General features: G+C 39.3%; 1 protein-coding gene across 3 annotated transcripts in view; it reads right to left on the bottom strand.

Annotated features, from left to right (window-relative positions):
- MAP2K5 (mitogen-activated protein kinase kinase 5) overlaps positions 1 to 14,383 on the bottom strand; it is a 121,027-nt gene that overhangs the window by 91,168 nt on the left and 15,476 nt on the right. For all 3 annotated transcript variants that reach the window (XM_008502155.2, XM_030456890.1, XM_030456891.1), the window contains 4 exons: positions 12,128 to 12,168; positions 11,322 to 11,389; positions 8,767 to 8,815; positions 3,853 to 3,917 (listed from right to left, as the gene is read on the bottom strand). In XM_008502155.2, the coding sequence (XP_008500377.1) occupies positions 3,853 to 3,917; positions 8,767 to 8,815; positions 11,322 to 11,389; positions 12,128 to 12,168 (223 nt within the window). The remainder of the gene's footprint in view (positions 1 to 3,852; positions 3,918 to 8,766; positions 8,816 to 11,321; positions 11,390 to 12,127; positions 12,169 to 14,383) is intronic.

Here is a 14,383-nt window from a genome sequence, read left to right as displayed (position 1 = left end):
TGGTTTGGCAGCATTGTGCTCAGATGATAACCTATTCTCCTTTTTCCTCCTTTCTCTCCCAGATGCTAGGTGATTTCACAAATTAATTACAGCATCATTGGGATTTGATGTTTATTTTGGTATATGGAGTGTTCCAGCTCGCTGCTGCCAAAGAGTCCTCTAACAGAACCTAAAGACACACAAAAAGCCAAGCAAAAACTACAAAACATGAAATAAGAGGCAAATGTTCTTTTTGCTGGTGCATAAAGGAAGGAAACAGAGTTCAAAGACACTTTTTGAATATACAGTTTGGGATTATTTGCACGTTTTCACATATTTTTGAAAATACAAGTGAAAGCAAAGCAAGAATAATTGACTGGTTTTGCCCTAACTCCATGGCTGTTATAAAATTCCTTAATTAAGAAAATAGTGTATCAAAAGGTAGGGGGAAAATAACAAAGTCAAACAACTATAAAATGTCTTCTTTTTAGAGCAGGAAAAACATTAAGATTCAGCAAGTTCTCACTAGAAATATTGCTATAAAGTATTGATTTTTTACCAGACTCAATTGACTGAAAAGTTGTTTGTATAGCAATATTGGCCAAACCAATATACTGGAACAATTTTGCTACACACAGTAATCAAGTGTATTTCTGAAGTATAATTATACTGTCATAAAAATAAAGCTAAGATACCTCTTCTCCAAGCAATAAAACAGTTGCAGCTGTAAAGAACTCAAATAAATGAAATACATTTTCTAACTAAACATAGCGTCTTCCGAAGAGAACAAAACCACCTCTCCCCCTCTCCCCCCCCTTAAGCCAAGGTTAGCAAGAAAAGTGATCAATACTTCAATCTCAATAAACTATTTCAATAGTAGTTAATTCACGTGGAAAGAGAGGCTGAAAATTTTTGCTCAGCCACCTGCAACACGCTCTCTTGTCTGCTGAATGCTGATAATACATCATTGCCATAATGGATATGACTTAGTATAAAAAGAGAGGAAAAAAGAAAAAAAAGGGGGGGTGGTAGTGGTGAAAAAGAGATACCAGGCAGCCAGGCTTGCTCTTTAGATTCAGATCAATACTACACAGGGCCTCTCTCCTGAAACAAACCACCAGCACGGGCTGCTGGAAGAGGAAAACAGCCAAACGTTTGCAATTAATTTTATTTGACAAATGTTCATTGATTTACTGGAACAAAATATATGTGGGCTGCTATCTATGACCAGTGCAATCCAGCTACCTGTAAGTATTCCATTTTGCAGCCTCTTACTGGCTTGTGCAGCACAGATGCTCCTCTGGCAAGGGAGAAGCAGCTTCCCTTTACGAAGGGGCTGATTGTTCCAAGGTGGGAAGCTCTGTCCAGGCTTTGTCCAAAGCACCTCACCACAAAACTGTAAATGCCAACTCCCTGCAACACCAGCAACCAGCAGCTCTCCAGGAATGAAGGGCTGAATTGAGACAACTCTTCCAGCAGGACATAAACCTGGGAAGATCTGAGAGGGACACAAAGCTGAGGAGATAATTTGGGAAGGAAGAGATATTCTGTATTTATATCCTGCTAATCTTTGCACTGCAAAGAAGGTCAAACTTTAGGGATGTGTAAAACATCCACGCATAAAATACACAATCCCTGGAGACCTGCACTGGAGAAAATCCTGTGAAATCACCTCAAGTGCTGATTTAAAACATGAACACAATAAAAAGGAAAGAGAAAAGTAGAAACATTTCCCAGATACAGAAGAAGGCTCATGTTCTAATTTTTTTTTTTTTACTTTCCCAAATTGCAGGCAAATGCAACACTCCCCCACTTAACAAAGCAGACATCAGCCCCCATAAGGCAGCAAGTCAATGCAGAAGAAGTGCCAGAAGTTTTATGTATTCCCTCCTGTGCTATTACCCTCTGTGCCTTGAGTATTCATGTCTCTGTTCCTTCATCACCCCTGCAGACTCCAAACTAAAGCAGCAAAAAGAGAAAGCACCAACTAAAACACCAAAAGAGAAAGCCATGCTACACACAAAGCAGGCACATAACTACACAGCCCTTCAGAAATAGAAAGAGAAGTCAAAATGTGCCACTTTGCCTTCACAGAGAATTTCACCCAGATTTTCTGCAAGGATTTTAATTAATGTACAATGTGTACTTGGCATGTGGCACCGTTAGGAAATAATGACACATTTCCATACCACCTTGAAGCACTGGATCATAAAGCATGGCCTATGAAAACACAGATGTGAGCTGTTCCAAGTGTGCTGGGCAGACACAAGTTGACAGACATTAAGCTCAGCAGATCCTGAGGGCAAAAAGATGAGGGAAGCACTTGTTCACTTGCCTTGGTTCATGTTCACTGGACTTGCAGGAGGATGGAGAAGGAGTGTTAGTGTGACCTGCTGTGGCCATGATTTCATATGGTTAGCTCCTAATTTCTGCTACTTTTCTCAACCTGTGTGGGTTCCCTCATTTTAAGGGATATTCCCTGTCCCTAACTGGGGAACTCTGGCCCCTCCAGGGACTTCCACAGGGACCAGAGCATGTGGTCCTCCTGTGGAATGCTTCTCCCACCCACATCCACTCCTGGAGCCTCCATCAGTGTCCAGGGAAAAGAAGCAATCACCATTACACCAGAAAATATCACAGTCACTGACTGAGCTATAAAGTTCACCCCTCTCTCTCAAATCTTTCTTATTATAAAATAAGGAAACAACACTGTTTTCTGCAAGTTTGTTGGTTGAGGAATATCCTTCAACAAGAGGAGGTCAATGAGATTTCTGAACTACATTCCATCTACAAGGCTAACCTGATTCCTGAAGACTCCAGTCATTTCAAAGCCTGGATTTGTTCTCCTTTAAGGTTTTGGAAGTCCACTTTCATTAAAGCTTTTGCAAGGAGAGTCGTTTAGCAGTGCTGGCAGCCAATTAGAAACTAAACTAAATGCACCGTAGCTTTTAAACCATTTTAAAAAAAATGTTAATATCAAAGTTAAAATGTCTAAGGTATAAACAAAATCATAATGGGATGCTGGGTTACTGTATATGGTAAATAGCTCTCTGGAGGAAACCTTTATTACTCCCTCAGGGCTTTCTTACAAAGTATGGATTTCTTAATTCCTAGAGGAATATTTTTCATACACCACTGCAGACTATTAAGTACCAGATATTACATTATGGAGTTTAAACTTTGCACTATGCATGAGAAAGACTTTCCTGTCGAGAAAACTCTATCTCTGCTATTATGCTCTTTACAATATTAAAATTAATCCTGGCTGCAGGGTATGAGCTTCACTACCAAAATTTGGGGGAGTTTATCACTTAACATATTCATCAGCCTGTGTGCAAAGCTGCTCGGAAGGGAAGGAAGTCACTGCAACACTGGAAGGGGGAACTGCTCATTTTGATTTACCAGGGAAAGGCAGAGCAATGGTGTCATCACATCCCACTGGTGTCACCACATCCCACTGGTGTCATTCCCACCTGGCACTGGGTTAGCAAAGGGTGTGGTGAGGCAGCAAGAATCATGGCATTGCAAATACTGAAGGCAATTCATTACACTTCAGGACATTTCAAGTTCCACTTGTGAACCATTAACTTGTTACACCCAGGAGGGATTCAAAGCTAAGCATTAAAAAGATAATAAAAATGCACCAGCCCTCACAGCACCCAAGAGCAGATACCTTGTAAATATGGAAAGACAATTCTCAAAAAGTTTATGGAGAGAATTTATGCAATAACCTTTTCTGAAGAGCAGCGACAGCCTAGCTACCTCTCAATACAAGTCTAAAGGGTGAAAAAAAGAGGAAAAAATTAAAAAAGGAAAAAAAGGAGTGCTGTTAAATTCTGTTTTAAAAATTTTTCAGTGAAATTCAACACTCACTTGTAGACTGTGCCTCCATTGCCATGACCGAGGATGTCTCGATACCGTATGTCTTGTTCATTCATCTCCACAAGAAAGAAAGAAAAACAAAAGAGATGTCATGCTGTGGATGGAAATGTCAAGGAAAAGCAACTCTGGGCCATAAACAACAAGCAGTCTGGGTCATTTCAAGTTCAGCTGCAAGAACGAGAAGATCAATACAACATTTGCTGTCCAATTTATAAAAGACGATACCAAGGGACAAAGTGATGGAAAGTTTAATGACAATTTGTTTGCCTGGGTCATTTCATTAAAGTTTGATAAAAGGTGTCAAAATGGAATGATATAATATAGCTCAAGAGGGTCAGGTCACAGATACTGATAGGAAAAGGGTCTCCAGAACAGCACATAACCAAAGCCAAAGTTGGAGGTGAATGGAAACAATCCAACAGAAAACTGTCAGCTGAAGTATGGTTAGAAAAGTTTTATGATTTATTCTGGAATCAGCATAATTGATAGTAATTGGGTGACAGTTCTGTCAGCAGGGTTGCTCTGCAGTGCTTCCTTTATATGACTTTTAATTGAGGGAAGTATGCTGAAAAATTAGTCTTGAACTGCTACCCAATAAAAATCCTTTTCCTTGGAATACACAACTAAATGCTCAGCCTTTCTGCTCAGTGGGACAACTCTCCATAGCTGATGATATCCTCAGATATTTCAGCAGAAGCCTGACACAAGGACTGAACATTGCAGATGCTGGAATCTGGGGTCTTTCTCAAACAGGTTTGCAAGAGCAATTCAAAGGTAAAACTACAGTTCAACCTTCTCCTGAACAAACAGAGTTACACTGCTCTTCCAGCTAAACCACCTATGAAAAAAACCACCAAACCACTGCAGATATTTTGGAATAAACCTGCACTTTGAAATTAAAATACTTTAATGGGAGGAAATTCTGGGCTGCATGCATTTGCTGTTCCAAAAAGATCTCCTCCATTGCCTGATCCATTTAAGTAGTGAAAGTCTGGAAAAATCCCTTGTAAAAAATATATTTTCCAAGGAATTTGTTAACAATTAACTTGTTTCCATTAACTATTCTTATTTGATAGAATACCAAGTTAAACATTTGACATGGGCTGGCATAGATCTTAAAGGCTCTGCCATTTTGTGTGTTAAAAAGCACAAAAAAACCCCCAAAAAACCCTTAATGATACCTCTGCTCTGCTACCACTGATGTGATTAGAGCTCACGTAAGCACATCTGAGATAGCTTCAAATGAGCTGTTTCAAGCACCACTAGCACCATGGTGGGAGCCATGCAGAGTTTGCCAGAAGCTACCTTAATCTGTATTTATCCAACTTCTGAAATGGCTTTTCAGATTCAGCAGGGACATGTGCTCCCCCAGTACCAAGCATCCCCTTCCCCAGGATGTCAGGGAAAATCAGAGGAACTTTGCCCCTGGCTTCAACTGGAAGAAGTAAGGGATGGTAACAAGCTGCAAGGCCCTAAGGAGTCAATACTCAGCATGTTTTATGAATAAAAAAGAGTGTATTTAATTGATTTTTAATAGTATGTTTTAAGGAGAAGAATTATGAACTCCAAAATGTGTGGGGTTTTTTCACCACCTGAATAAAAAAGCATTCTTGTTTCTTGCAGGAAAGTTTTCCTCTGCATTTCTTCCAGTGAGGTCAAAATCAGAGTTCTGAGAAAATCTGTAATATACCTCAAAGAAGAACCTGGCAATAAATTGCTACCTACTCATAGTCAAACCTGGGCCAGGTATCTGAAGAGGGTATGAAATGGTCCACCCAAGTATCAAGGATTATAACAAAAAGGAATTATTATTTTATTACTCTAAGCTATCTTGCTTATTGTATCAATCAGAAAATGAAAATAAAGAGGTGGGGGGAAAAAGACACCCCACGAGGAACAGTAATTCAGGAATGGGTTTTAAAACATGTCAAGAATCCATACTGGATTCCTTGAAACCAAAAATAATTTCTAGTAAACTCATTAATTTGAAGCACCCACTGTGTTTAAGGAGTTCTGCTCTTCCAAGCTGGAAGACTTTAATTGACCTGTTTTTGAGGTAACAACAAACATCACTTTCCTGCATCCCCAACCATATTCTTCTAAATAAAACTCCTAAAAAAGAAACCAAACAAAGCCACAAAGCCCTAAACATCTTTGCTTCTTGGGGTGAAAAAAAGATTTTTTTTTTTGTAGTTACACAAGTTAGGAGCAACAAATTGAGCAGAAGCAGGGACATAAAAACATATTCTCTTCTTGCTAACTGGTAAAAGAAGAACCAGAAAGCCAGGGTGAAGGAGGAGGAGTGGGGTGGGGTGGGGTGGAGGGAGGATCTGCCAGCAACCGATAGAGAGATAAAGTGTGATTTACTGGCTCAAATAAAGATGCCCAAAACATGTGGTGATTTACTTATTTTACTGGGAAAACTGGACTCTCAATCATAAAATGATAACCTAATAACAATGAACTCGACAGTAAGGACTGGAATATTAAAGCTGCAAACCCAAGTTGGATTGGCTGCCAGTCTGAAGAGAATTAATGAAAAAGCCCAAACAGACTTCAATTACGGATCAGCAAACAAAACATCCCCAGCTCAGCCCTGCTGGTTCTGAGGAAAATCAGTGTCCATCTCTTGTAAATCATTAAAACCAAAATGCTCAATTAATCCTTATTTTATATGTAGAGGCCTGAGAGAGGCAAAGTCCTGTGGCCATACCTTTGCCTTTGGAATCGAAGCAATCATGGTTTCAGAAAGCAGTCACACTCTCTGAGCAGACAATTGAAGAGATTTAGTAAATCCCACTTTATAGAGCAGAGACTAATGGGAAAACACAAGCCAGTCAAATGTTTCTTATGAACTGTTGACACTATATCAATGCTGAATCAATTGGTGGCATTTACTCTGAGTGACAGAAAAGAAATAAATATTTATATCACATCACCTATATCAATGAAGCCAGGCAGAAAGCTATTTCTAACCTGTCAATATTTGATTATCTTGAAGAATCATGTCCCCTTCTTTTAATGATTAATATGAATTCCTTATTAAACCTAAATGGAAACTACCAGAGGAATATCATTATGAATGCCTGAAAGCATAAACTGCCAAAAATTAATAAAAAATAATAACCCAACCCATATTTAAGTAGTGTTAAGTGTGACTTAATTCCCCAAAAGGGGGAAAACTTCAAGTTAGAGCTAGAAACCTATTTCCAGTTGCAGATCTGTGACCAGATTTTGCAGCACAACAAAAAGCATTTTGTCTTGGCAGCAAGCAGTGTAACTCCTGTATAAATAAAAGGCAGTATCAAGACTTTATTCTGAATTTATTTTTAATGGGTTAAAATAACATTTTTTAATATCACAGTATGAATCATGGTTTCTTTGTATCTAAAATTCTGCTATGCAGGAAAGGAATTTGTAACCAGCTACTGCAGAGCACAAACCCCATTAATTTCCTATTAATTAGAGCAAGTGAAACACCCAACACAGTTTATCACAAAAAAGATTGGTAATTCTACTTTTAAAAAATCAGCAATACTAAGAGTAATTATCAACTTCATTTTCTAAGTTCAGAAGCATCCTGCTGGTGCTCACAGAATTTCAAGCTACCCAGAGAAATGCATTTTTTTTTTTTTTTTTTTTTAGCTCTCACTTTGAAACCTGAATAAATCTCCTCGGGAGGAAGATGGGAATATGAGAGCTACTTCTGCATGTCAGGTGTGCTGGCAAGCTTTAAAAATACATCTGCAAAGCTGTGCTCAAAGGAGTCAGTGCCAAACAGGCAAGGCTGCAATCTTGGGCTGCATAACTCCTGGTTTTTGAGGGGCACTCTCATCTATTAGAGCCCAATGTTACAGGTGATACTGAAGGACAAGCATGAAGCCCCTGCCTTTATCTTCTTGACATGCTCAACTACAACTACTTGATTCATGAAATGCCAATGAGGCTTGGAGAGAGGTCATTGTGTGAAGGCACTGAATAGGCATCTGAGATAATTAAGATTTCAGCCTTCGGAACATGGAGGGGAAGTGAACAGCAGTTAAGAAAATCAATAAGAGTCTTTTATTTGCAGTGACACAGATGTCTCAGTCAATAGAGCCTAATAGGCAAGCTTGATGGCAATGGACAGGTGCCTGCCTCTGAGGCTATCAAAGGGCTTTCACTATGACAAACATTAAAACATATTTATGTTGCTGCTGAAGAATCTGGGGTTCTGTGCAGGGAGTTTAACAGTGTATGTTCAATGTCATCACACCACTGTGAGCCTGCCCCTCTGTTCTGCTCAAAATGGGTGGGAAATGATGGCTCTTGTTTGGCCAGGACATCCACTTGTCCATCAATTCTTACATTAAACCTTTGCCTCCTGCCTGCCAGAATCTTAATGCCTGGAGCAGGAAGAGAGAGTAACAAGACAGCTTTCTATCACTTTTTTTCTTTGTTTTAGGTTTAGTCTGGTTTTTTTTCAAGAAGCTACAGCATAAGGGGATTTCAAATAGTGTGGAGCAGTTCCTTGCTAGAACCTGCTAAATATTTAAGTTTCTCCTGCTCTAAAAAATACGAAGGTCATTCCAGCTGAGCAGTTGACTTAGTTATTCAAAATTGATTAACTTTCTTCCCTGGAATTGTGGCAGCAGAGCAACATGTGTGAGGTACCTTCAATCTATTTGGAGCTAAATCTGATTAGCACATTTTGAGAAATGGGAAGCAAATTGCTGTGCCAATCAAAGTAAAGCAGGACACATAACTCATTCATATCATGAAGGTTTTCATGGTCTTTCCAGTTTGGTGTTAAAAGAACACATTCCAAGTAAATGAGCAGCCAGCATCTCTCCACCTATTTGTGGGATGCCAATCACAGGCAGTAACAAGAGGTGCACGTAGCCAAGGCTCAATTCAAGCACCTACCTGGCCATTTGCAAGGATTTTCTTCAGCTCTGCAGAAGACTTTTTTAAGCTGAAAAAAAAACAAAAATAAGAGGCAATTAATTACTTTTAATGATTGTGCCATTTCACTTTGTAAAAAGAAGTGAAAGATAAAAAACAAGAAGCCATCAGGTTAAGCTCATGGTTACATATTCTGAATGGGTTTAACAAAAGCAATGCTGACTAATGTTCAGTATAGCTACTCCTCCAACTGCAGACTGCAGAAATAGGAAGGCAATTTAAGAAAATTATCTATTTTTCACCATTAGAAACAAGCATTTTAGATATACTATGCTTCAAGATCCAACCCACTGTTTGCCAGCTCAAAGAAGGAAAAAAAAAGAAAAAATACCCTCACACAGCAGGTGTTTCAAAATACACCAGGGAAATCAAGTTTACATGCAGTTTTCAAGTGTCTCTGGTTGTTTTAAACCCCTTTAAGGCATTACCCCCCCAAAAATTCTATACATCTGCAGCAGAATGAGTCCAACTCCTGATTAAGGCATCTCAGGGACATGCCCAAATTGAGGGGGGTGTCAACAGTCTCACATCCTGCAGAATGACCCCCAGGCTTTTTTTTTAATTTTTGCCAGTGAGAGAACTTTAACAAACCACAACTATCAGTTTGGTGAGTTTTATAAATCAAACTCTCAATGGCTTCAAACTGCTTCCACCCACTCACACAATACTGATTCATCTCCTTTCCTGACAAACCTTGTACGTTCAACACCACAAACTGCCTGGGTAGCAGTATGTCTGCAAAACTTAATCTCAAAGAGAGATTCTGTTCTTATCACTGAAGTTTTTTTTTAAAAAAAAAAAAAAAAAAAGCACAAAATAATATATTCTTGAAAGGCATGTGCACATGTCTTGATCACAGATCATTATTAACAAGAGCAGTGAAAACACAGATTTCATATTTGGTGGCTTTGTTCTTTAATAGGCCTCTTGTTCCCACGACTACTTTAAAGAAAAATTAAGTTTTCCAAGGAAACATAAGTTGATCTTGTCAGCTTTCATGACTAACAATTTGTGAACATGAAACAAAGAGAGACTTTCAATTACTTCAAAAACAAAACTCGTCGTGCAGAAGGTTTCGGAAAAGGAACTGCAATTAACCACCAAATAAGGTGACAAGAACCTTCTAGAAGCTTCATTTTCAACACACTTGAAGAATAAGCTCAAAGTACAGGCAGTACTGAGAGCCAAAGCACCACAGCAGCAGAAAGCAGCTTAATTTAGTTCAAGGCTATGGCAGATTGGGAGGAAGACTGCAGTTCAGAGAGAGATGGAGATTTATTTCCTTTCAAGAGTCTTGGATGGGTTTGACCACTGCAACAAAACTTCTCCCCCCCCAAAGGGATGGGGGCAGACTTTGCCAGGATATTGGGTTTTTTTTTAATCTTAATTAGCAAAGCCACTCAAGGGAAAAACCAAACTGGTTTTAGTGGCACTGGAATGGAGCCAACCCTCTGCTACCCCAACCACGGGGGGTGGTGGTACCCTCCTCATCAAGGGGTACCCATGGCACATCAGGCCCACCAGGTTAAGAGCAGGTTTTGGGATTGTCCTCCCACAGCAGCACTTGATGGTGTCTGCCAGAACAGGTACTGACACCTCAGCCACTGCAGGATGACTGTGTCTTGGGTCATGCTCATCTCTGTCATGTTTTGGTTTGTTTTTTTTTTCCCAAATGCTCTCAGAGAGACAAGGGAGCAGCATGCTCAGGCATGGGGAGATGTAACATTAGATGCTTATTAGAATAATAGAATAATTTAGCCTGAAAGGGATCTCCAGGGATTTCCACTCCCACATTTCAAATAGGGTCTTACATGAAAATGAAGGTAGACTTTCTTATTTCAATACATAAGGGGTTTTTCTGGTTTATTTTTTTTAACATTAGTATTGAGCATAATGACTTTCTGTAACAGTTCATGTAATAAGAGGGTGTTTATGGTCCAATACTTAAATATTTTTTTTTAAATTAAAAAAAATTAGTTATCTTACACTTTAAGACCTTAATATGGGGTATGAAATTAGGACTGGAATGTAAAAAGAAAGATAACAGAGGTGGCCTCCAATACTTTGCTGAAACTGTATGAAATGGGGCACCTAAGCTGTTCAGGTTTTCCAAAAGCCTTACCCCATAAAAACAAACCAACTGCATCAGGTACCAGATTTTAAATCAAAGAATCCTGAAATGAGATGAGCACCAAAGACCTGAACACAGACTTTGCCCTAGACAGTGATTATCAGGTCAGCTGAAACAATGTGCTCACCCCTAAAGAGCATTTCAAAGCTTTCTATAGGACAAAGCTTTATTTCTTTTGGCACAAAACACTTCTTGGAGAACCAGCAGCACGAGTTCAGACCCAGGATCCATGAATCAAGGTAATTCCACCCTTCCCACTTCACTTGGATTGAAAAAGTTATTCAACACCAAGCTGATTGTTGGTAACTACAGCACAGGAGGTTCCATTTTGTTGTAAGGAAAGAAAACCAACCCAAAACAAATGCTCCCAATTCTTGACTCTTACCTATTGCTTGGAAGGGAATCCGAGACTGCTGAGCTGCTATTATTAGCAGCCCCTGCTCGTGTATTTACCTGCAGGCAGGGAAAGGATCTTTATCAGTCGTTTGTGTTCAGAGGACACTCTTCTAATTAACCTGTAATTTGCCATGAATTTCTCATTTCAGGAGGAAGGTTAATTAGCTTGTTGCTAGGCATGCCGATGGTTGAGGTCTTGCCTGTATGTAGGTTAGCAGGCTATAGAAATCATGGACTGCAATACATTATCTTTCCATCTTAAATGCTGAGTTAAATAATACAGGGGGAAAAAGAAAAAAAGATGATCTGACCACTATTTCCTCTCATTTTAACAATTAAATGATCATTTAATATGTTCCCAATTCAAAATGGGGAGGATGACAAGCAGTAGCACACCTGAATCAATCAAACCACCTAAAATTCTTTTATTCCAGTGCCTTCCACACCTAGAGAGAGTACAGCAATCAAATTAATATGCTGGGGGTTTAAAACTCTTTGAAGTAGTAGCAGACATCAGTTGATAAACAGAATATTAACATTTAGGAATCTTATTAACAGAGGTTAAAAACAAAAACAAAGGCTACTCCATTTCCAATAAAACTGCACGTGCAGATACTGCAGCCAACACCCAGCAGAATGAATCCTTCTCCCACCCTCACCAAAAAAAAGAAAAAAAAAAATTTAAATCTGCTTGCCAGAGCTCGAGAAGGTGCAGTTTTATTTGACATTTCAATAAGTGGAACACAGCATTACAAATCCATCTAACTTTACTGAAACAATTATTGAAATTCATACCTTCAGGCCATGTATGTTCCGTTTCCCAGGAGGCTTGCAGGCTGAAACAGTAATTGACTAAATTGTAGAACACATCAGGGCCATTTACAAATTTGCTCAAAATGAATCTTTTAAAAAGAAATGAGGGTGACACCAAAATTAGCAGAGAGAAATGATTGAAAAGTGCCTCACAAGACCCAGAGTGGGAATTACAAACCAGGATTTTTCACTTGCAGGAGTGAGCATTTATAAATGCTAAGAGCTTTCTGACACCATGTAATATAAATTCTAATTTCTGCTTAAAACACATCAGAATCAAGAGAACTGTTGGCTGAAGTGATCAGACTCCTTTTGTAATTCAAATGAAAACCAGTATCTTATGTCACTCTATTTTCACACGCTGTATTTTTTTCCTGGCATTTAACAGAAATATTTGCAAGATGTATCTTAAAGGAAGCAGCTGCCACACGTCAGGAGTTTGTCACCTTGTCAAACACAGACAATTTGTTTTAAATGTGCAAAAAACCATGCCAGGGGAAACAGCATCCAGTCTCCAGGAAGCAAACACTGGATAAAAGGGATCCAAAAAGCCACAGTGTGGACACAGAGGTACAAATGTGGATTCTGCTTATGGCGTCTGGGTTTACAAAGGGACTTGCTGCTTCCTCCTGAAATCACTTCAAGTGTATTTTGCCTTGTTCTGCCATTCAGTGGATGTGCTTTTGGCACCCAGGCTCCATGTTACAGACAGGTCCCATTTTAAAACTCCAGTGCCCTACAAATTGTATGTTAAAGGGCTGTCACTTTTGATTGATTGTCTGAGGAGGGACGAGTTTGATTTTCCTCTTTCTCTGATGCACACACGTTTCACTTCCATTTTTGACAGCAGGAAACAGAACTATTTATTAGTCAGAAGGACAGAGATGATAGTTATTAAACACATCAGTTAGGGCCAGGCCATGTGCCTTGAAATGCCATCAGAAATTACCACATGCATCTTAAAGAAGAAAAATATTACCATACTGTGGGCATTAAAAAAAAAAATCAACTGGTCTAAAACACATACAAAGATAATTAGATTACAATCAACATTTTGAACAAGACATTAAAAGAAGAATAATTTTTATGACACATATTTGAGTGCCATTTTAAACCTTGGATTCTTGGGGTGTATTTAATACAGACAGGATATGTGTGTGTGTGTGTGTGTGTGTCTCCTGCTCATGCATATCCACACAGGGATTTATTTTCAGTATAAAAAAAATAAACTTTGGCTTTTATACCCAGACAACAACTAATTTATTTTTTTAAATAGACAATAAATTTTTTTCCCCTTCAAGACCTTTAAATTAACAAATGAACAGAGCACACCCAAGCTAACAGAGGATGGCACCTGGACTTCACTACTGACAGGTTTTCTGGAAGAGAGGGGTTTTTGGAAGCTGAGTGGAGATGGCAACTGGGAGGCTTCCTCAGAGGTAAGAGGCAGAAAGGATAAAGGACTCAAAGGAAGATTGGGCTTTCAAAGGAAGCTCTTCAAAAGTGAGAAGCTTCAATTACAGGCAGGAAAGCTGCATGGTACTGATGGGACTTTCAACTGCAGTACAGAGAGAGCCATGGCCAAAAGGGCAGGAAAGCAAAGTGCTTGTGCTAACAAAATTTGGGATGTTCATTAAAGAGGAAGAACTAGAACCTGAAATGCCAGAAGACAGTAAAAAAAAGAATGCAGGAAAGTCCATTTTATTTGTTACTGCAGAAAAGAAGGATCAGAAGGTAGAGGCAGGCTGGTAAGTGCAGGGTAGCTTTAAAGCTGTAGCCTAAAAAAAGTAAATGTTTTCAGAAGGTAATTTGGAAAGATGAAAGAGCAACCCAGCTCTGAAGGAGAAGGAGCAAGCTCTCTGCAAGGAAATACCCAGCAGAAATGTGTGGGATTGAGCCAGTGGTGAAAATGTGGAGTTAACACATGGGGATACTCTCCTCAGCAGCACAGAACTAAACTCTGAATCCACACAAAGAAGCAAATTCTTGGATGGAAAGGAAAGAGAAAAAGGAGAAGGCAGCAGGAGCAGGAATCTACTTGGCTGGTTCTTCACAAATTCCTCAAAAGGACAATCCAGAAGGTTAAGTGAGCCTGATTTTTAACCACAAAAAATCCCTTTAAACACTCAGGCATCTCAGCTGCTGAACACCTCCTGCCACAACATCCCCAAACTGGTTGCTTAAGGGGTCTGTATTTAATTGCCCTGTGTTTCCAAGAAGGACTCCCCAGCCTGTTAG

The sequence above is a fragment of the Calypte anna genome, chromosome 10, assembly GCF_003957555.1.
Source record: "Calypte anna isolate BGI_N300 chromosome 10, bCalAnn1_v1.p, whole genome shotgun sequence".
Lineage (NCBI taxonomy): Eukaryota > Metazoa > Chordata > Aves > Apodiformes > Trochilidae > Calypte > Calypte anna.
The sequence above is the reverse complement of the archived record's forward strand: the minus strand, read 5'-3'. Positions and strand labels throughout refer to the sequence as shown.